Below are 23415 nucleotides of genomic sequence, written 5' to 3'. Positions count from 1 at the left end.
TAGCGCGGTCCGCCCCCTTTCGTGACGTCACTGGCGACAGTCACTAAAAAACAAATGTATAACTTTCGCTGACGGCGACGGGTGACGTCATCAGTCGCGTCGCCAGCACTATAAACGCGGCCTTAATAACATGTTAATCAGATGCAACGGGGGCAAACCGCGCCCCCCCCCCCTCCCACAGGTCAGCCGCTCCGCGCCCCCCCCCCCCCACAGGTCAGCCGCTCCGCGCCTCCCCCACAGGTCAGCCGCGCCACACACCCCCACCAGGTCAGCTGCGCCCCCCGCAGGTCAGCCGTGCCCCTCCCCCCCCAGGTCAGCCGTTCCCTTGCTGCCCTCACCCAGTATGGCTGCTCCTGGCCTTTCTAGCCCCGCCCCCCAGGTGTGGTCACATAGTGACGGCATTCTGCCTGGGGGGGGGGGGGATGTTGGCTCCGGGCCGGGGACTCGGATAGCTGGCTCGGGGGGGGAGGGAGGGGGGCGGCTGGCAGAAGGCTGGCAGCAGCAGCAGGGCAAGGAGAATAAGGCCGCGCTTATAGTGCTGGCGACGCGACTGGTGACGTCACGCGGCGCCACCATCGAAAGTTATAATTTGTTTTTTAGCGACTGTCGCCAGTTGACGTCACGAAAGGGGGCGGGCCGTGCTCTGTGATTGGTTTAGAAACAGTCACATGTGGCGACTGTCTCTAAAAAACAACATTTACCCGGTTCAAAATGTTTGGTTGCTGTCGCGCTTACTATAAGCGCGAGAGGCGGAGTCAGGGGATTTGTTTCGGTGCGACACCGCATGTGCCAGGCACTGTAAGTGCAGCCTAACACACACCACACTGACTGACACACACACCACACTGACTGACACACACACATACACACACACTGACTCACTGACACACACTGACTCACTGACACACTGACTGACTGACACACACACACACACACACACTGACTGACACACACACACACTGACTGACACACACACACACACACACACACACTGACTGACACACACAACCACACTGACTGACACACACACATACACACACACTGACTCACTGACACACACTGACTGACACACACACACACACACACACACACACTGACTGACACACACACACACTGACTGACACACACACACCACACACACACACACACACACTGACTGACACACACACACACACACACACTGACTGACACACACACACTGACTGACACACACACACACTGACTGACACACACACACACACACTGACTGACACACACACACACACACACTGACTGACACACACACACACAGACAGATTTATATATAAATCTGACCTCTTGTGGATGTATTTCCAGGGGTATATTGTATTAATGAGCCCCTGTCTTGTCTTTCTGCTTTTTGATAAGCTTTATACACAGCATCCTTTTTATACTACTACTTTTCACACGTATTGTTTAACGGAGAAGCTCGGCCCTCGCTAATGGAGACCTCCGTACAATTCCTCGCTAGTCGGAGGCACTGGCTGGAAGGAATGTAGTTGATCCACCTCTGGTCATGATTGCTCATAGGATCCAAATAAGCGTTACCGACACCTCTTTAACATGGGTCCTGGTGCAAATCCCATCATCTAGAATGTAAATATCCAGAGAGGTGGCTTCTGTACCCATCAAATCCATAGTAACATTCAAACCGAAATGGTTATTCAGTTCACTGACAAATGTCATCAGGGACTCCATGGTACCATTCCAAATGATGATGTCATCGATTACATCACTAGCTGTGGAGGAGCCACATCACCTCCTCCCAGAACCCCATATATAAGTTGGCTAACGATGGCGCAAATCTAGTGCACATAGCAGTGCTACATGTTTGACTGTAATAATTTTCCTGGCACAAGAAGTAATTGTGCTGAAGGATAAATATATACTGGCGAGTAGAAAATCGCATTGTGAAATGGGTAAACTTTTACTAGTGTTTAAAAAATGCCGCACTGCTTCAACCCCTCCCTTATGAGGAATGCAGGTGTACAATGAAAAAAAAAAAAATATTTGTATGTGTATGTATATGATGTAGAGGTATCAGTACCGTGTTAGCCGAGCTTTAATAATCAAAAATGAATTGACAATACCGTTCTGTGGCTAACTAAATGCTTTTATTTGTGCGAGCTTTCGAGATACACTTTTGAGAATCTGGAGTATAAAATCAGAGGAAGGTTCACCTGTTCCTCCAGCAATGTCGTGTACCTCATCATGTGCATGAAATGCCATGGGCCCCCCCCCCTCTGTCCGTTTGCCCCCCCCTCTGTCCGTTTGCCCCCCCTCTGTCCGTTTGCCCCCCCCTCTGTCCGTTTGCGCCCCCCCCCTCTGTCCGTTTGCCCCCCCCTCTGTCCGTTTGCCCCCCCCCCCCCTCTGTCCGTTTGCCCCCCCCCCCCCTCTGTCCGTTTGCCCCCCCCCTCTGTCCGTTTGCCCCCCCCCTCTGTCCGTTTGCCCCCCCCCTGTCCGTTTGCCCCCCCCCCCCTCTGTCCGTTTGCCCCCCCCCCCTCTGTCCGTTTGCCCCCCCCCTTCTGTCCGTTTGCCCCCCCCCCTTCTGTCCCCCCCCTTCTGTCCGTTTGCCCCCCCCCCCTTCTGTCCGTTTGCCACCCCCCCTCTGTCCGTTTGCCACCCCCCCTCTGTCCGTTTGCCACCCCCCCTCTGTCCGTTTGCCAACCCCCCTCTGTCCGTTTGCCAACCCCCCTCTGTCCATTTGCCAACCCCCCTCTGTCCGTTTGCCCCCCCCCTCTGTCCGTTTGCCCCCCCCCCTCTGTCCGTTTGCCCCCCCCTCTGTCCGCCCCCCCCTCTGTCCGTTTGCCCCCCCCCCCCCTCTGTCCGTTTGCCCCCCCCCTCTGTCCGTTTGCCCCCCCTCTGTCCGTTTGTCCCCCCCTCTGTCCGTTTGCCCCCCCCTCTGTCCGTTTGCCCCCCCCCTGTCCGTTTGCCCCCCCCTCTGTCCGTTTGTCCCCCCCCCCTGTCCGTTTGCCCCCCCCCCTCTGTCCGTTTGCTCTCCCCCCCCCCCTGCATGAGCGTGCGAGCACAGCGGGAGAGGGGATGTGCTGATCCACATTGAAGAAGGTAAGCGCGCCAAGCACATAGCGAGCTCAGCGCCAGCGGGGGACTCAGCCTTAGGAAGCGGTGTGGGATGGGAGGAGGCAACAGAGGGGATGTTCTGACGTATGGATTACACCTTTTCCTTAAAATAGTCAGCAAAGTCCTGAGGTGAGATGGAGGAAGAAGAGGAGGCAGCTGAGGGTGGTTTGAGTAGAGAGTCAAAGACAGAGCACAGTCGGCGTGGGTTAGACTTGTGCATGTTGATTAGTGCAGAAAAGTAGGCTTGTTTAGCTTGTGAGGGCAGAGATGAAACAGGACAGCATAAATTTGTAGTGAAGGAAGTCTGCGAGAGTGTGAGATTTCCTCCAGAGGCGTTCAGAGGAACGAGTGGAGGAACGCAGCATGCGCGTGTGGGAATTTAACCAGGGTCTAGGGTTAAAAGGGCGAGGGCGGCAGAGAGAAAGCGGGGCATGTAGATCAAGAGAGGAGGACAAGGCAGAGTTGTAGTTCCTGACCAGGTTGTCAGGGGTCTGTAGCAGGAGCTGAGAGAGGAGAGGGAGGAGCGTAAAGTGGACTCAAAGTCAGGTAAGTGAATAGAGCGCAGGTTTCTGCAGAACCCAGGGGTAGATGGAGGGGGAGAAGCGAGATAGAGAGAATGAGATGAGGTGATGGTCAGAGAGAGGAAATGGAGAAATCGGAGAGAGAGAAGTTTTTAGTGAAAACCAGGTCTAAGTAGTGGCCATCCTTGTGGGTGCTGGCTGCAGTCCACTGTTGAAGGCCAAAAGAAGAGGTTAGAGAAAGAAAGCGGGAAGCCCAAGGGAGAGAGGGGTCATCAATGTGGCAATTGAAGTCCCCAAGGAGAAGAACAGGGGAGTCTGAGGAGAGAAAGAAAGAGAGCCAGGATTCAAAGTGAGAGAGAGAGGCAGAAGAGGGATGAGTAGAGGTAGGTGGGCGATAGATGACTGCCACATGGACAGGGAGAGGAGAGAAAATCTTGACAGTGTGAACCTCAAAGGAGGGAAAAGCAAGAGATGGAGGAATAGGAAGGGTTCGGTAACGGCAGAGAGAGGAGAGCAGGAGCCCCACACCTCCACCCCTGCCATCAGGGCGCGGAGTGTGGGAGAAGGAAAGGCCACCATAAGAGAGGGCAGCTTCCAGAGCAGAGTCAGACTGAGTGAGCCAGGTCTCAGTTATAGCAAAGAGAAGCAGGGAGTGAGAGAGAAAGAAGTCATGCACAGAGAGGAACTTGTTAGAGAGGGAGGGAGCATTCCAAAGGGCACAGGAGAGAGGGAGAGAGGAGGGAGGGTGGCAGGGGATGGGTATGAGGTTGGAGGGGGTTGACACCAGAAGGAGTAGAGGTTGCAGTTGGCAGGCGAGGACGAGCGCATGTAGGAATAAGGCAGGGACCAGGATTGGGAGAGATATCCCCAGAAGCGAGGAGGAGAAGCATGGACAGAAAGAGAATATGTGAGGAGGATTTCTAGGGGTGTGTTTTAGTGCAGGGTGTATAACTGTGTGGTGTCAGAGGGCGCAGGTAAGAAAGGAGTTCATGTGAACAGAGAAGTGGGGAAGTAAGGAGAGATGGCGAAATATGAATAGAGTTAGAGACATACAGAGGCTGGTGGAAGGAAATGCATAATTTGAAAATAAGTGAGGTCACAGCAAATATAAATAGTAAAGGCGGCATCACAGCGATAGTAACGTGCGGAGGTGTGCAGTCTGGTATAGATGATATCATCCCTTTCCAGCGTAGATCAAATGCAGGAATCGGGGCCAGGAGGTGTGTCCACTTTTCACATCTTTTGAACTTCCTGTTAAACTTCAGCACTAACCCCGGCTACTTCCTTTTAAACTTCAGCACAAACCCCGGCTACTTCCTTTTATACTTCAGCACTAACCCCGGCTACTTCCTGTTAAACTTCAGCACAAACCCCGGCTACTTCCTTTTAAACTTCAGCACTAACCCCGGCTACTTCCTTTTAAACTTCAGCACAAACCCCGGCTACTTCCTTTTATACTTCAGCACTAACCCCGGCTACTTCCTGTTAAACTTCAGCACAAACCCCGGCTACTTCCTTTTAAACTTCAGCACTAACCCCGGCTACTTCCTTTTAACTTCAGCACTAACCCCGGCTACTTCCTTTTAAACTTCAGTACTAACCCCGGCTACTTCCTTTTAAAGTTCAGCACTAACCCGGGCTACTTCCTGTTAAACTTCAGCACTAACCCCGGCTACTTCCTTTTATACTTCAGCACTAACCCCCGGCTACTTCCTTTTAAACTTCAGCACTAACCCGGGCTACTTCCTGTTAAACTTCAGCACTAACCCCGGCTACTTCCTGTTAAACTTCAGCACTAACCCCGGCTACTTCCTTTTAAACTTCAGCACTAACCCGGGCTACTTCCTTTTAAACTTCAGCACAAACCCCGGCTACTTCCTTTTATACTTCAGCACTAACCCCGGCTACTTCCTTTTAAACTTCAGCACTAACCCCGGCTACTTCCTTTTAAACTTCAGCACTAACCCCGGCTACTTCCTTTTAAACTTCAGCACAAACCCCGGCTACTTCCTTCTAAACTTCAGCACAAACCCCGGCTACTTCCTGTTAAACTTCAGCACTAACCCCGGCTACTTCCTTTTAAACTTCAGCACAAACCCCGGCTACTTCCTTTTAAACTTCAGCACAAACCCCGGCTACTTCCTTTTATACTTCAGCACTAACCCCGGCTACTTCCTGTTAAACTTCAGCACTAACCCCGGCTACTTCCTGTTAAACTTCAGCACTAACCCCGGCTACTTCCTTTTAAACTTCAGCACAAACCCCGGCTACTTCCTTTTATACTTCAGCACTAACCCCGGCTACTTCCTTTTAAACTTCAGCACAAACCCCGGCTACTTCCTTTTACACTTCAGCACTAACCCCGGCTACTTCCTTTTAAACTTCAGCACAAACCCCGGCTACTTCCTTTTATACTTCAGCACTAACCCCGGCTACTTCCTTTTATACTTCAGCACTAACCCCGGCTACTTCCTTTTACACTTCAGCACTAACCCCGGCTACTTCCTGTTAAACTTCAGCACTAACCCCGGCTACTTCCTGTTAAACTTCAGCACTAACCCCGGCTACTTCCTTTTAAACTTCAGCACTAACCCGGGCTACTTCCTTTTAAACTTCAGCACAAACCCCCGGCTACTTCCTTTTAAACTTCAGCACAAACCCCGGCTACTTCCTTTTAAACTTCAGCACTAACCCCGGCTACTTCCTTTTAAACTTCAGCACAAACCCCGGCTACTTCCTTTTAAACTTCAGCACGAACCCCGGCGACTTCCTTTTAAACTTCAGCACAAACCCTGGCTACTTCCTTTTAATCTTCAGCACTAACCCCGGCTACTTCCTTTTAAACTTCAGCATTAACCCCGGCTACTTCCTTTTAAACTTCAGCACAAACCCCGGCTACTTCCTTCTAAACTTCAGCACAAACCCCGGCTACTTCCTGTTAAACTTCAGCACTAACCCCGGCTACTTCCTTTTAAAACTTCAGCACAAACCCCGGCTACTTCCTTTTAAACTTCAGCACAAACCCCGGCTACTTCCTTTTATACTTCAGCACTAACCCCGGCTACTTCCTGTTAAACTTCAGCACTAACCCCGGCTACTTCCTGTTAAACTTCAGCACTAACCCCGGCTACTTCCTTTTAAACTTCAGCACTAACCCCGGCTACTTCCTGTTAAACTTCAGCACTAACCCCGGCTACTTCCTTTTAAACTTCAGCACTAACCCGGGCTACTTCCTTTTAAACTTCAGCACAAACCCCGGCTACTTCCTTTTATACTTCAGCACTAACCCCCGGCTACTTCCTTTTAAACTTCAGCACTAACCCCGGCTACTTCCTTTTAAACTTCAGCACTAACCCCGGCTATTTCCTTTTAAACTTCAGCACAAACCCCGGCTACTTCCTTCTAAACTTCAGCACAAACCCCGGCTACTTCCTGTTAAACTTCAGCACTAACCCCCGGCTACTTCCTTTTAAACTTCAGCACAAACCCCGGCTACTTCCTTTTAAACTTCAGCACAAACCCCGGCTACTTCCTTTTACACTTCAGCACTAACCCCGGCTACTTCCTTTTACACTTCAGCACTAACCCCGGCTACTTCCTGTTAAACTTCAGCACTAACCCCGGCTACTTCCTGTTAAACTTCAGCACTAACCCCGGCTACTTCCTTTTAAACTTCAGCACTAACCCGGGCTACTTCCTTTTAAACTTCAGCACAAACCCCGGCTACTTCCTTTTAAACTTCAGCACAAACCCCGGCGACTTCCTTTTAAACTTCAGCACAAACCCTGGCTACTTCCTTTTAAACTTCAGCACAAACCCCGGCTACTTCCTTTTACACTTCAGCACTAACCCCAGCTACTTCCTATTAAACTTCAGCACTAACCCGGGCTACTTCCTGTTAAACTTCAGCACTAACCCCGGCTACTTCCTTTTACACTTCAGCACTAACCCCGGCTACTTCCTGTTAAATTTCAGCACTAACCCCCGGCTACTTCCTTTTATACTTCAGCACTAACCTCGGCTACTTCCTTTTACACTTCAGCACTAACCCCCGGCTACTTCCTTTTATACTTCAGCACTAACCTCGGCTACTTCCTTTTACACTTCAGCACTAACCCCCGGCTACTTCCCTTTTATACTTCAGCACAAACCCCGGCTACTTCCTTTTATACTTCAGCACTAACCCCGGCTACTTCCTTTTATACTTCAGCACTAACCCGGCTACTTCCTTTTAAACTTCAGCACTAACCCGGGCTACTTCCTTTTAAACTTCAGCACTAACCCCGGCTACTTCCTTTTAAACTTCAGCACTAACCCCGGCTACTTCCTTTTATACTTCAGCACTAACCCGGCTACTTCCTTTTAAACTTCAGCACTAACCCGGGCTACTTCCTTTTAAACTTCAGCACTAACCCCGGCTACTTCCTTTTAAACTTCAGCACTAACCCCGGCTACTTCCTTTTAAATTTCAGCACTAACCCCAGCTACTTCCTTCTAAACTTCAGCACTAACCCCGGCTACTTCCTTCTAAACTTCAGCACTAACTCCGGCTACTTCCTTTTAAACTTCAGCACTAACCCCGGCTACTTCCTTTTAAATTTCAGCACTAACCCCCGGCTACTTCCTTTTATACTTCAGCACTAACCCCGGCTACTTCCTTTTAAACTTCAGCACTAACCCGGGCTACTTCCTGTTAAACTTCAGCACTAACCCCGGCTACTTCCTGTTAAACTTCAGCACTAACCCCGGCTACTTCCTGTTAAACTTCAGCACTAACCCCGGCTACTTCCTGTTAAACTTCAGCACTAACCCCGGCTACTTCCTTTTAAACTTCAGCACTAACCCCGGCTACTTCCTTTTAAACTTCAGCACTAACCCCGGCTACTTCCTTTTTAAACTTCAGCACTAACCCCGGCTACTTCCTTCTAAACTTCAGCACTAACTCCGGCTACTTCCTTTTAAACTTCAGCACTAACCCCGGCTACTTCCTTTTACACTTCAGCACTAACCCCGGCTACTTCCTTTTACACTTCAGCACTAACCCCGGCTACTTCCTTTTAAACTTCAGCACAAACCCCGGCTACTTCCTTTTAAACTTCAGCACTAACCCCGGCTACTTCCTTTTACACTTCAAGCACTAACCCCGGCTACTTCCTTTTAAACTTCAGCACTAACCCCGGCTACTTCCTTTTACACTTCAGCACTAACCCCGGCTACTTCCTTTTACACTTCAGCACTAACCCCGCTACTTCCTTTTAAACTTCAGCACTAACCCCGGCTACTTCCTTTTAAACTTCAGCACTAACCCTGGCTTCTTCCTTTTAATCTTCAGCACTAACCCCGGCTACTTCCTTTTAATCTTCAGCACTAACCCCGGCTACTTCCTTTTATACTTCAGCACTAACCAGGGCTACTTCCTGTTAAACTTTAACCCTGGCTGCTGTGTGCTTACTTATATACTACTAAAATGCCACCTGACTGGCCAAAGTAACTTAATTAGCACATGTGAGGGACGGTAAAACAGGTGGTTTTTCTGAGCAGGGTGTGAAGCTTCATTGAATTAAGACACTTCAAGGGATGATTTGAAGACAGACGGAGACAATTGAAATCTGGTTTTACATTCATTGTAACATCGCCGGAAGAAGAGATCAGAGTATCTCCAAAGCTCCCAGGAATAAAAGCATTTTGTTAGCCACAGAACGGATATATATATATCTATATCTCAGGTCTGCAAATCTGCCTTTCACCATTATCACCCAGCATACAGGGCTTCCACTGCAGCAAGGGATTCTGGGAAATGACATGCAAATGAGCACACACACACGTACACACGTGAAGTCTGGCTGCTAACGAACCATTCCGTTAATAGACGATTATATCTAGGAAAGTTCGCACTGCAGCGCGCCGTGAAGCGGATTGTGGGTGGGACGTTATTAAGGTAATCAATACATGGTTATCGCTCGTCCTCTGGTCCCTGCCAGATCGTGTGTGTGTGTGTGTGTGTGTGTGTGTGTGTGTGTGTGTGTGTGTGTGTGTGATAAGGTAACATGCCGGTGTCTGTGCAGAAGAGCTGACGCTCTAGTGTGCGTTTGCGTCCTGTCCCGCTGTGTGTTTCTAGCACCGTCTCTGTATTTCTTCCCTTCAGGAAATCATGAGTGACAAGGACACGAACCCCGCTGCCGTCCCAACCGCGATGCCAGACGTGCACGGTGACGGGCGCTGGCGCTCACTGGTGAGCACGGTCACCTCCTCCTGTATTTCTCACCACCCGCGGCCCCTCCGTGTCCTGTGCGTTACCCGGCGTGGGATAGTGGGGTCACAGGGTCCCCCCCCTCCTGTACTTCTCACCGCCCGCGGCCCCTCCGTGTCCTGTGTGTTACCCGGCGTGGGGTAGTGGGGTCACAGGGGCCCCCCCTCCTGTACTTCTCACCGCCCGCGGCCCCTCCGTGTCCTGTGCGTTACCCGGCGTGGGATAGTGGGGTCACAGGGCCCCCCTCCTCCTGTACTTCTCACCGCCCGCAGGCCCCTCCGTGTCCTGTGTGTTACCCGGCGTGGGATAGTGGGGTCACAGGGCCCCCCTCCTCCTGTACTTCTCACCGCCCGCGGCCCCCCCGTGTCCTGTGCGTTACCCGGCGTGGGATAGTGGGGTCACAGGGCCCCCCCCTCCTCCTGTACTTCTCACCGCCCGCGGCCCCCCCGTGTCCTGTGCGTTACCCGGCGTGGGATAGTGGGGTCACAGGGCCCCCCCCTCCTCCTGTACTTCTCACCGCCCGCGGCCCCCCCGTGTCCTGTGCGTTACCCGGCGTGGGATAGTGGGGTCACAGGGCCCCCCTCCTCCTGTACTTCTCACCACCCGCGGCCCCCTCCGTGTCCTGTGTGTTACCCGGCGTGGGATAGTGGGGTCACAGGGCCCCCCTCCTCCTGTACTTCTCACCGCCCGCGGCCCCTCCGTGTCCTGTGCGTTACCCGGCGTGGGATAGTGGGGTCACAGGGCCCCCCCCTCCTGTACTTCTCACCGCCCGCGGCCCCCCGTGTCCTGTGTGTTACCCGGCGTGGGATAGTGGGGTCACAGGGCCCCCCTCCTCCTGTACTTCTCACCGCCCGCGGCCCCCCGTGTCCTGTGTGTTACCCGGCGTGGGATAGTGGGGTCACAGGGCCCCCTCCTCCTGTACTTCTCACCGCCCGCGGGCCCCCCCGTGTCCTGTGTGTTACCCGGCGTGGGATAGTGGGGTCACAGGGCCCCCTCCTCCTGTACTTCTCACCGCCCCGCGGCCCCCCCGTGTCCTGTGTGTTACCCGGCGTGGGATAGTGGGGTCACAGGGCCCCCCCCTCCTCCTGTACTTCTCACCGCCCGCGGCCCCCCCGTGTCCTGTGTGTTACCCGGCGTGGGATAGTGGGGTCACAGGGCCCCCCCTCCTCCTGTACTTCTCACCGCCCGCGGCCCCCCCGTGTCCTGTGTGTTACCCGGCGTGGGATAGTGGGGTCACAGGGCCCCCCCCTCCTCCTGTACTTCTCACCGCCCGCGGCCCCCCCGTGTCCTGTGTGTTACCCGGCGTGGGATAGTGGGGTCACAGGGCCCCCTCCTCCTGTACTTCTCACCGCCCGCGGCCCCCCGTGTCCTGTGTGTTACCCGGCGTGGGATAGTGGGGTCACAGGGCCCCCCCCTCCTCCTGTACTTCTCACCGCCCGCGGCCCCCCCGTGTCCTGTGTGTTACCCGGCGTGGGATAGTGGGGTCACAGGGCCCCCCCCTCCTCCTGTACTTCTCACCGCCCGCGGCCCCTCCGTGTCCTGTGTATTACCCGGCGTGGGATAGTGGGGTCACAGGGCCCCCCTCCTCCTGTACTTCTCACCACCCGCGGCCCCCCGTGTCCTGTGTGTTACCCCGGCGTGGGATAGTGGGGTCACAGGGCCCCCCTCCTCCTGTACTTCTCACCGCCCGCGGCCCCCCCGTGTCCTGTGCGTTACCCGGCCTGGGATAGTGGGGTCACAGGGTCCCCTCCTCCTGTACTTCTCACCGCCCGCGGCCCCCCCGTGTCCTGTGCGTTACCCGGCGTGGGATAGTGGGGTCACAGGGCCCCCCTCCTGTACTTCTCACCGCCCGCGGCCCCCCCGTGTCCTGTGTGTTACCCGGCGTGGGATAGTGGGGTCACAGGGCCCCCCTCCTCCTGTACTTCTCACCGCCCGCGACCCCCCGTGTCCTGTGTGTTCCCCGGCGTGGGATAGTGGGGTCACAGGGCCCCCCTCCTGTACTTCTCACCGCCCGCGGCCCCCCCGTGTCCTGTGTGTTACCCGGTGTGGGATAGTGGGGTCACAGGGCCCCCCCTCCTCCTGTACTTCTCACCACCCGCGGCCCCCCCGTGTCCTGTGCGTTACCCGGCGTGGGATAGTGGGGTCACAGGGCCCCCCTCCTGTACTTCTCACCGCCCGGGGCCCCCCCGTGTCCTGTGCGTTACCCGGCGTGGGATAGTGGGGTCACAGGGCCCCCCCTCCTGTACTTCTCACCGCCCGCGGCCCCCCCGTGTCCTGTGTGTTACCCGGCGTGGGATAGTGGGGTCACAGGGCCCCCCCTCCTGTACTTCTCACCGCCCGCGGCCCCCCCGTGTCCTGTGTGTTACCCGGCGTGGGATAGTGGGGTCACAGGGCCCCCCTCCTCCTGTACTCACCGCCCGCGGCCCCCCCGTGTCCTGTGTGTTACCCGGCGTGGGATAGTGGGGTCACAGGGTCCCCCCTCCTGTACTTCTCACCGCCCGCGGCCCCCCCGTGTCCTGTGCGTTACCCGGCGTGGGATAGTGGGGTCACAGGGTCCCCCCTCCTGTACTTCTCACCGCCCGCGGCCCCCCCGTGTCCTGTGCGTTACCCGGCGTGGGATAGTGGGGTCACAGGGCCCCCCTCCTGTACTTCTCACCGCCCGAGGCCCCCCCGTGTCCCTGTGCGTTACCCGGCGTGGGATAGTGGGGTCACAGGGCCCCCCCTCCTCCTGTACTTCTCACCGCCCGCGGCCCCCCGTGTCCTGTGTGTTACCCGGCGTGGGATAGTGGGGTCACAGGGCCCCCCTCCTCCTGTACTTCTCACCGCCCGCGGCCCCCCCGTGTCCTGTGTGTTACCCGCGTGGGATAGTGGGGTCACAGGGCCCCCCTCCTCCTGTACTTCTCACCGCCCGCGGCCCCCCCCGTGTCCTGTGTGTTACCCCGGGCGTGGGATAGTGGGGTCACAGGGCCCCCCTCCTCCTGTACTTCTCACCGCCCGCGGCCCCCCCCGTGTCCTGTGTGTTACCCGGCGTGGGATAGTGGGATAGTGGGGTCACAGGGCCCCCCTCCTCCTGTACTTCTCACCGCCCGCGGCCCCCCCGTGTCCTGTGTGTTACCCGGCGTGGGATAGTGGGGTCACAGGGCCCCCCCCTCCTCCTGTACTTCTCACCGCCCGCGGCCCCCCGTGTCCTGTGTGTTACCCGGCGTGGGATAAGTGGGGTCACAGGGCCCCCCTCCTCCTGTACTTCTCACCGCCCGCGGCCCCCCCGTGTCCTGTGTGTTACCCGGCGTGGGATAGTGGGGTCACAGGGCCCCCCCCTCCTGTACTTCTCACCGCCCGCGGCCCCCCTGTGTCCTGTGTGTTACGCGGCGTGGGGATAGTGGGGTCACAGGGCCCCCTCCTCCTGTACTTCTCACCGCCCGCGGCCCCCCCGTGTCCTGTGTGTTACCCGGCGTGGGATAGTGGGGTCACAGGGCCCCCCTCCTCCTGTACTTCTCACCGCCCGCGGCCCCCCGTGTCCTGTGTGTTACCCGGCGTGGGATAGTGGGGTCACAGGGCCCCCCCTCCTGTACCTCTCACCGCCCGCGGCCCCCCCGTGTCCTGTGTGTTACCCGGCGTGGGATAGTGGGGTCACAGGGCCCCCCTCCTCCTGTACTTCTCACCACCCGCGGCCCCCCGTGTCCTGTGTGTTACCCGGCGTGGGATAGTGGGGGTCACAGGCCCCCCTCCTCCTGTACTTCTCACCGCCCGCGGCCCCCCCGTGTCCCTGTGTGTTACCCGGCGTGGGATAGTGGGGTCACAGGGCCCCCTCCTCCTGTACTTCTCACCGCCCGCGGCCCCCCCGTGTCCTGTGCGTTACCCGGCGTGGGATAGTGGGGTCACAGGGCCCCCCCTCCTCCTGTACTTCTCACTGCCCGCGGCCCCCCCGTGTCCCTGTGCGTTACCCGGCGTGGGATAGTGGGGTCACAGGGCCCCCCTCCTCCTGTACTTCTCACTGCCCGCGGCCCCCCCGTGTCCTGTGTGTTACCCGGCGTGGGATAGTGGGGTCACAGGGCCCCCTCCTCCTGTATCACTGCGGGGGTTACTGAGCCTGTGTGTGTGTGTGTGTGTGTGTGTGTGTGTGTGTGTGTGTGTGTGTGTGTGTGTGTGTGTGTGTGTGTGTGTGACACTGCTGTGTGTGTATTTCTCAGCACAAGCACTTTGTGTGTGACAGTATAAGGATAAGGAGCGGGGGTGTCACTGCGGGGGTTACTGAGCCCGTGTGTGTGTGTGTGTGTGTGTGTGTGTGTGTGTGTGTGTGACACTGCTGTGTGTGTATTTCTCAGCACAATCACTTTGTGTGTGACAGTAAGGATAAGGAGCGGGGTGTCAATGCGGGGGTTACTGAGCCCCTGTGTGTGTGTGTGTGTGTGTGTGTGTGTGTGTGTGTGACACTGCTGTGTGTGTATTTCTCAGCACAATCACTTTGTGTGTGACAGTAAGGATAAGGAGCCTGAGGTTGTGTTCATCGGGGATTCTAACGTCCAACTTCTGCACCAGCTCGAGGTGAGACAAGTAAGGGGCGGGGCATATCGGTGGGGGCGGGGGTATATAGGGAAGTGGGGTATATAGATGGATAGGGGGGGGCATATCGGTGGGGGCGGGGTATATAGGGAAGTGGGGTATATAGATGGATAGGTGGGGTATATAGACGTGTGGACTATATTGGCAGGTGGGTATATAGGCGGGTGGGTGTGGATGGTATATAGGCGGGTGGGGTATATAGGCGGGTGGGTGTGGAGGGTATATAGGTGGGTGAGGTATATAGACTTGTGGTGCAGGATATATAGGGAAACAGTTGTAATGCAGAATAAACATTTAATAATAAAACATAACTGAATAAATCAAATGTGTTTGCAGAAACCAGTATCACAAATGGGCAAGTCACAAAGTGAGGGGTGGGAGTGGGGGGTGGGGGGGGGAAGGAAAAGGGGAAAAAAAACATGAAACACAAGGAATATACACAAAAAACGGAGAACGGCAAGTATGCTAGGGGGGCGACGTTTTTGAGGGACTACCTCTTCATCTGGCCCATTCCCCCTGGTCCAAAAGGTCCCAGAGGTACTTCACTCCACACGAGCACAAGGAGCAGACCACAGGGTTTGATTACTGTATTCATTTGCTATTGCCATTAACCTTTCATTGACTGTTGTGGACTCCTGGTACTTCTTTGCAAGCTGCTTTCTTGCAGGCTGTGTTCAGCCGTTACTGTACCATTGCCCACGGTTTCTTGTGGTACTTGAACTACTGGCATTGACTGTAGTGGATTCTTGCTTCCCTGCTATTAGCTCTTTAGCTGTATTTAGCCTACACTGTATGTTTACAGAAAAAAGACGGTGTGAAACAGCGCTATAAATATTAATAAAAACACTTAATTAGTGAACAACACTGGCAGCCAGGTAAAAACTGACAGTACGGTCAGTCAGAGAGCATAGAAAAAAAGGGATAAACCGGCGCCACAAATAATAAAGTGAAAACCAAACCAAAATGGTGTAAAGTCCAAAGGGGAGTCCTAGTAAGGCTTGTAATGAAGGATTCTCACATCAACGAAGTAATATGTGGAAAAAGAACAAAACAAATGATGGTGCAGTAAGTCAATCACTGAGACTAAAAGACAAAGTCAGACTAACAACACAAGACAAACAAGGACAGACAAACGAAGATACACTAGCACGGCTTAATAATAAAGACAAAGCTAATTTATTACTGGGTGTGGAGGGTGACAGTAACACGCATCCGGAGGGGTAAAATTAAAAAACCCTACTCACAAGATGCTAGATATTAACAGGCAACAGGCTGGAAACATGCTGCTGGGCTTCCAAGATGGCGACCGGAGCACTCTCACTGGTGTCCTCACGTGACAGAGGTGGAAGGTGGGTCACACGAATGACGGGACTTCCGGGCGGATGTGACGTCACGCCCACTGGAGTCCCACCGCAAACGTTCCTCCTTCACTGTTCCTCCGCAGGTACACCACGATAACACCACGATAACACCACGGCTCCACTGCTGAACTGCAAACTGCAAACTTCTCCACAAGCCAGGACAAGGCTCTAAAAACACTCAAAACTTCCCGACGCGTTTCGTACGCATGCGCGTGGTGTACCTGCGGAGGAACAGTGAAGGAGGAACGTTTGCGGTGGGACTCCAGTGGGCGTGACGTCACATCCGCCCGGAAGTCCCGTCATTCGTGTGACCCACCTTCCACCTCTGTCACGTGAGGACGCCAGTGAGAGTGCTCCGGTCGCCATCTTGGAAGCCCAGCAGCATGTTTCCAGCCTGTTGCCTGTTAATATCTAGCATCTTGTGAGTAGGGTTTTTAATTTTACCCCTCCGGATGCGTGTTACTGTCACACTCCACAACCAGTAATAAATTAGCTTTGTCTTTATTATTAAGCCGTGCTAGTGTATCTTCGTTTGTCTGTCTTGTTTGTCTTGTGTTGTTAGTCTGGCTTTGTCTTTTAGTCTCAGTGATTGACTTACTGCACCATCATTTGTTTTGTTCTTTTTCCACATATTACTTCGTTGATGTGAGAATCCTTCATTACAAGCCTTACTAGGACTCCATTTGGACGTTACACCATTTTGGTTTGGTTTTCACTTTATTATTTGTGGCGCCAGTTTATCCCTTTTTTTCTATACACTGTATGTTTGCTATCTATTTTCAGGAGTGTCCTGATTTGACCAGTTATAGGGGAAGGGAGGCTTAGGGAAGTACCTCTGGGGACCTTTTGGACCAGGGGGAATGGGCCAGATGAAGAGGTAGTCCCTCGAAACGTCGCCCCCCTAGCATACTTGCAGTTCTCCGTTTTTTGTGTATATTCCGTGTGTTTCATGTTTTTTTCCCCTTTTCCTTTCCCCCCCCCCCCCCCACCCCTCCCTTTGTGACTTGCCCATTTGTGACACTGGTTTCTGCAAACACATTTGATTTATTTCTGGTTTGTTTTATTATTAAATGTTTATTCTGCATTACAACTGTTTTCATCATTTAGCTATTAGACAGTGAGTGCTGGTACTTACGTAGATTTGTTAGTACTATACAGGGGAATCAGGGTCCCCTTTGGTTCCGTGCACCCTGCAATTGCAATTAAATTAACATCATCAGAGTGCTGTCTATCGTCCTCCCTTTTACCCAGGGATATATAGGAGGTCCAAGTATATAGACTGGTTGGTGCGGGTGGTATATAGGTGGGTGAGGTATATAGACGATGTATGTTTGCACAATGATGTCTCTCCCCCCTCAGGTCTGGAGGGAGCTCTTCTCTCCGCTGCATGCGCTGAATTTTGGTGGGGGGGGCGATGGGACGCAGCACGTTCTGTGGAGATTGGAGAACGGGGAAATGGAACATATCAAACCCAAGGTGAGGGGCGCGGTCGCTACGGGGGGAGGAGGGGCGTGGTCGCACGGGAGGAGGAGGGGCGCAGTGGCACGGGGGGAGGAGGGGCACGGTCGCACGGGGGAAGGAGGGGCGCGGTCGCACGGGGGAGGGGCGCGGTCGCACGGGGGGGGGAGGGGCGCGGTCGCACGGGGGGAGGAGGGGCACGGGGGAGGAGGGGCTACTGGGTGTGAGCTGTGGGACGGGGTAGCTGTGTTGGTGCTGGGAGTCTGTGTGTGTTGCAGGGGGTGGCTGTGTGCGTGTGTGCGTGAGTGTGTGTGCGCGTGTGTGTTGTAGGGTGTGTGTGTTGTAGGGGGTGGCTGTGTGTGTGTGTGTGTTGTAGGGGTGGCTGTGTGTGTGTGTGTTGTAGGGGGTGGCTGTGTGTGTGTGTGTTGTAGGGGGTGGCTGTGTGTGTGTGTGTTGTAGGGGGGTGGCTGTGTGTGTGTGTGTTGTAGGGGGTGGCTGTGTGTGTGTGTGTTGTAGGGGGTGGCTGTGTGTGTGTGTGTTGTAGGGGGTGGCTGTGTGTGTGTGTGTGTGTGTGTGTGTGTGTGTTGTAGGGGGGTGGCTTTGTGTGTGTGTGTTGTAGGGGGTGGCTGTGTGTGTGTGTGTTGTAGGGGGTGGCTGTGTGTGTGTGTGTTGTAGGGCGTGGCTGTGTGTGTGTGTGTGTTGTAGGGGGGTGGCTGTGTGTGTGCGTGTGCGCGCGTGCGTGCGCGTGTGTGTGTGTGTGTTGTAGGGGGGTGGCTGGGTGCGTGTGCGCGCGTGCGTGCGCATGTGTGTGTGTGCATGCGCGTACAGGGGGTAACCTGCCTCCCCCTTGTCTCTGTTGGTCCCAGATAATCGTGCTTTGGGTGGGCACGTACAATCAGGGTCACAGCGCTGAGCAGATCTCGGGCGGGATTGAGACAATCGTCCATCGCATGGAGGAGAGGCAGCCCCAGGCCACTGTCATCGTGCTGGTGAGCCCCCTCTCCCCCCCCCCATCCCTCTCCCTCCCCCCCATCCCTCTCCCTCCCCCCACCATCCCTCTCCCTCCCCCCGCCATCCCTCTCCCTCCCCCCGCCATCCCTCTCCCTCCCCCCGCCATCCCTCTCCCTCCCCCCGCCATCCCTCTCCCCTCCCCCCGCCATCCCTCTCCCTCCCCCCACCATCCCTCTCCCCCCCCCCCGCCATCCCTCTCCCTCCCCCCGCCATCCCTCTCCCTCCCCCCGCCATCCCTCTCCCTCCCCCCGCCATCCCTCTCCCTCCCCCCGCCATCCCTCTCCCTCCCCCCGCCATCCCTCTCCCTCCCCCTGCCATCCCTCTCCCTCCCCCTGCCATCCCTCTCCCTCCCCCCGCCATCCCTCTCCCCCCCCCGCCATCGCTCTCCCTCCCCCCCCATCCCTCCCCCCCCATCCCCTTCCCTCCTCCCCCCATCCCCTTCCCTCCCACCCCCTTCCTGCTTCCCACCCCCTTCCCTGCTTCCCACCCCCCTTCCCTGCTTCCCCCCACCCCCTTCCCCTGCTTCCCCCCCACCCCCCACCCCCTTCCCTGCTTCCCCCCCACCCCCCCCCCCCTTCCTGCTTCCCCACCCCCACCCCCTTCCCTGCTTCCCACCCCCACCCCCTTCCCTGCTTCCCACCCCCACCCCCTTCCCTGCTTCCCACCCCCCACCCCCCTTCCCTGCTTCCCACCCCCACCCCCTTCCCTGCTTCCCACCCCCCCTTCCCTGCTTCCCCCCCCACCCCCCTTCCCTGCTTCCCCCCCCACCCCCTTCCTGCTTCCCCCCCCACCCCCTTCCCTGCTTCCCACCCCACCCCCTTCCCTGCTTCCCACCCCCCCTTCCCTGCTTCCCCCCCACCCCCTTCCCTGCTTCCCCCCCCACCCCTTCCCTGCTTTCCCCCCCACCCCCTTCCCTGCTTCCCCCCCACCCCCTTCCCTGCTTCCCCCCCACCCCCTTCCCTGCTTCCCCCCCCACCCCCTTCCCTGCTTCCCCCCCCACCCCCTTCCCTGCTTCCCCCCCACCCCCTTCCCTGCTTCCCCCCCACCCCCTTCCCTGCTTCCCCCCCCACCCCCTTCCCTGCTTCCCCCCCCACCCCCTTCCCTGCTTCCCCCCCACCCCCTTCCCTGCTTCCCCCCCCTCACCCCCTTCCTGCTTCCCCCCCCACCCCCCTTCCTGCTTCCCCCCCACCCTCCTTCCCTGCTTCCCCCCCCCACCCCCTTCCCTGCTTCCCCCCCCACCCCCTTCCCTGCTTCCCCCCCCACCCCCTTCCCTGCTTCCCCCCCACCCCCTTCCCTGCTTCCCCCCACCCCCTTCCCTGCTTCCCCCCCACCCCCTTCCTGCTCCCCCCCCGCCCCCTTCCCTGCTCCCCCCCCCGCCCCTTCCCTGCTCCCCCCCCGCCCCCTTCCCTGCTCCCCCCCCGCCCCCTTCCCTGCTCCCCCCCCCGCCCCCTTCCCTGCTCCCCCCCCGCCCCCTTCCCTGCTCCCCCCCCGCCCCCTTCCCTGCTCCCCCCCCCGCCCCCTTCCCTGCTCCCCCCCCGCCCCCTTCCCTGCTCCCCCCCCCGCCCCCTTCCCTGCTCCCCCCCCCACCCCCCTTCCCTGCTCCCCCCCCGCCCCCTTCCCTGCTCCCCCCCGCCCCCTTCCCTGCTCCCCCCCCACCCCTTCCCTGCTCCCCCCCCACCCCCTTCCCTGCTCCCCCCTCACCCCTTCCCTGCTCCCCCCTCCACCTCTTCCATCGCCCCCTCCCTCCTCCACCTCCCCCCTCCCCCTCCCCCATCCTCCCTCCCCCCCCATCCTCCCTCCCCCCCCCATCCTCCCTCTCTCCCTCTCTCTCTCCCACCCCCCCTTCCCTAATGTGCCCCCCTTTCTGCCCCCATTCACTGGTACACAGGTTGCACTGGTCTCCCCCCCCCCCCTTCTCCCTTTGCAGGTTTGCTTCCGCGGGGTAAGTACCCGAACCCCTTGCGGGACAGGAACAGTCAGGTTAATGCCCGGTTGGCGCAGACGCTGCCGCTCTGCCCAACGCGCGCTTCCTGGACATCGATCCCGGCTTCGTGCACTCGGACGGGACAATCAGCCACCACGACATGTATGACTATCTGCACCTGAGCCGGCTCGGATACACACGCGTGTGCCGTCCCCTGCACTGCATGCTGCTGGCAGCTACTGGAGGCCGGGGGGGCACCCGCTGACCAGTAACCACCCGAGGGGCCGGGGGGGGCACCCGCTGACCAGTAACTGCCCGAGGGGAGGGGCCGGGGGGGCACCCGCTGACCAGTAACTACCCCGAGGGGAGGGGCCGGGGGGGGGCACCCGCTGACCAGTAACTGCCTGAGGGGAGGGGCCGGGGGGGGCACCTGCTGACCAGTAAACTGCCCGAGGGGAGGGGCCGGGGGGGCACCCGCTGACCAGTAACTGCCTGAGGGGAGGGGCCGGGGGGGCACCTGCTGACCAGTAACTACCCGAGAGGAGGGGCCGGGGAGGCACCTGCCAACGGGTAACTGCCCCAGTGGACACCAGTTATTAAGTACCCCAGGGAAGGAGTGGGAAAGCAACACCTGAGTAATGAATAAATACTGCAGGGGCAGATCCACCGAGTTATAACCCCCCCATATGGGTAACCTCTTTCCCCCCCCCCCCATATGGGTAACTTCTTCCCCCCCCCCCCATATGGGTAATTACTCCCCCCTCCGCCCCCCCTGTGGGTAATTATTCCCCGGGGGAGAGGGCGGTGCAACTCCAACTGACATCTCCAGAGCAGTGTCCCCCCTCCCGATTCCGAACTGCCCCGGGGGTACCCCAGCTCCTAGCACATGGGGAGGGCAGCGCTGTCATGTCGCGCATGCAAGATCTGTACGCACAGCGGCCATTTGTATATGTCATTATTGTATTTTTTGTTCATTAGCCTAAAAAATGTCCCATTCCATGTACTGTACACTGCTCCCCGACTCCTCACTTCCTGTACACTGCTCCCCGACTCCTCACTTCCTGTACACTGCTCCCCGACTCCTCACTTCCTGTACACTGCTCCCCGACTCCTCACTTCCTGTACACTGCTCCCCGACTCCTCACTTCCTGTACACTGCTCCCCGACTCCTCACTTCCTGTACACTGCTCCCCGACTCCTCACTTCCTGTACACTGCTCCCCGACTCCTCACTTACTGTACACTGCTCCCCGACTCCTCACTTCCTGTACACTGCTCCCCGACTCCTCACTTCCTGTACACTGCTCCCCGACTCCTCACTTCCTGTACACTGCTTCCAAGCTCCTCACTGCCTGTACACTGCTCCCCGACTCCTCACTTCCTGTACACTGCTCCCCGACTCCTCACTTCCTGTACACTGCTCCCCGACTCCTCACTTCCTGTACACTGCTCCCCGACTCCTCACTTCCTGTACACTGCTCCCCGACTCCTCACTTCCTGTACACTGCTCCCCGACTCCTCACTTCCTGTACACTGCTCCCCGACTCCTCACTTCCTGTACACTGCTCCCCGACTCCTCACTTCCTGTACACTGCTCCCCGACTCCTCACTTCCTGTACACTGCTCCCCGACTCCTCACTTCCTGTACACTGCTCCCCGACTCCTCACTTCCTGTACACTGCTCCCCGACTCCTCACTTCCTGTACACTGCTCCCCGACTCCTCACTTCCTGTACACTGCTCCCCGACTCCTCACTTCCTGTACACTGCTCCCCGACTCCTCACTTCCTGTACACTGCTCCCCGACTCCTCACTTCCTGTACACTGCTCCCCGACTCCTCACTTCCTGTACACTGCTCCCCGACTCCTCACTTCCTGTACACTGCTCCCCGACTCCTCACTTCCTGTACACTGCTCCCCGACTCCTCACTTCCTGTACACTGCTCCCCGACTCCTCACTTCCTGTACACTGCTCCCCGACTCCTCACTTCCTGTACACTGCTTCCAGGCTCCTCACTTCCTGTACACTGTTTCCCGGCTCCTCACTTCCTGTACACTGCTTCCAGGCTCCTCACTTCCTGTACACTGCTTCCAGGCTCCTCACTTCCTGTACACTGCTTCCAGGCTCCTCACTTCCTGTACACTGCTTCCAGGCTCCTCACTTCCTGTACACTGCTTCCAGGCTCCTCACTTCCTGTACACTGCTTCCCGGCTCCTCACTTCCTGTACACTGCTTCCCGGCTCCTCACTTCCTGTACACTGCTTCCAGGCTCCTCACTTCCTGTACACTGCTTCCAGGCTCCTCACTTCCTGTACACTGCTTCCAGGCTCCTCACTTCCTGTACACTGCTTCCCCGGCTCCTCACTTCCTGTACGCTGCTTCCCCGACCTCCGAACATGGGCTCCTCACTTCCTGTACGCTGCTTCCCGGCTCCTCACTTCATGTACGCTGCTTCCCAGCTCCTCACTTCCTGTATGCTGCTTCCCGGCTCCTCACTTCCTGTACGCTGCTTCCCGGCTCCTCACTTCCTGTACGCTGCTTCCCGGCTCCTCACTTCCTGTACGCTGAGGTCTGTGATCAGGAGCTATGGTTAGAAGAACTACATAAACCTTTCACATGTATTGTGATCTCGCAGAACTCAAACCCACTTCTCTTATGTAGATAAAGGCTCTGGTTGTGTTAGGGTGTATATTTGATACTTTTGTATACTGCACACCGTATACTGCACACCGTATAGAACGTTACAGTATACAGGAGCGGGAAAGCTGCTTGGAATTATTACATTAAAAAAATGGCAAAAAAATAAAATGGAGTCCTAGAATAAAACAATTATCCGATACACAATGTTTCGCCCGTCTCTTCCCCTCTCCTTTCTCCCTCCCCCTCTCTCCTTTCTCCCTCCCCCTCTCTCCTTTCTCCCTCTCTGTGACGGAAGCTTTGTGACAGGCTATAATAATACACCAAATAACTGGGTTGAACTGAACGAGGCTTAGATATAATAAAGTATATTTATTCCTTAAATAGGTGAACACACAATATAGTACAGTAACAGGCAAGAAGTACACTTACTTGGGGGGGGGGGGGGAATGAGAAGTATCATGTAGCAATTCTCCAGCAATCAGGTAACAATTCAGATGGTATAGAAGACAGGATATAGGGTTGACCACAGTTTATATATCTTTTGTGACCCTATCCTTAATATTAAGTACAGGTGATTGGGCAACAATTA

The 23415-nt window shown here is 56.6% G+C and overlaps 2 protein-coding genes across 2 annotated transcripts; both read left to right on the top strand.

Moving 5' to 3' along the window:
* The first annotated feature begins 1487 nt into the window (after positions 1 to 1487).
* LOC142476319 (platelet-activating factor acetylhydrolase IB subunit alpha1-like) lies at positions 1488 to 20474 on the top strand. The gene is given in 9 exon segments (XM_075581768.1): positions 1488 to 1614; positions 9381 to 9558; positions 9766 to 9852; positions 14326 to 14415; positions 17154 to 17270; positions 18119 to 18242; positions 20191 to 20271; positions 20274 to 20419; positions 20421 to 20474. Coding segments are annotated over 7 exon segments (678 nt in total). The 5' UTR covers positions 1488 to 1614; positions 9381 to 9558; positions 9766 to 9771; the 3' UTR covers positions 20460 to 20474.
* A 162-nt stretch (positions 20475 to 20636) lies between these two features.
* Positions 20637 to 23016, top strand: LOC142476322 (uncharacterized). The gene is made up of 2 exons (XM_075581774.1): positions 20637 to 22542; positions 22573 to 23016. The coding sequence occupies exons 1-2, from the start codon at positions 21174 to 21176 to the stop codon at positions 22752 to 22754; spliced, it is 1551 nt and encodes a 516-aa protein (XP_075437889.1). The 5' UTR covers positions 20637 to 21173; the 3' UTR covers positions 22755 to 23016.
* Positions 23017 to 23415: the final 399 nt, after the last annotated feature.

Source organism: Ascaphus truei, unplaced genomic scaffold (genome assembly GCF_040206685.1).
Source record: "Ascaphus truei isolate aAscTru1 unplaced genomic scaffold, aAscTru1.hap1 HAP1_SCAFFOLD_1566, whole genome shotgun sequence".
NCBI classification, from domain to species: domain Eukaryota; kingdom Metazoa; phylum Chordata; class Amphibia; order Anura; family Ascaphidae; genus Ascaphus; species Ascaphus truei.
The sequence above is the reverse complement of the archived record's forward strand: the minus strand, read 5'-3'. Positions and strand labels throughout refer to the sequence as shown.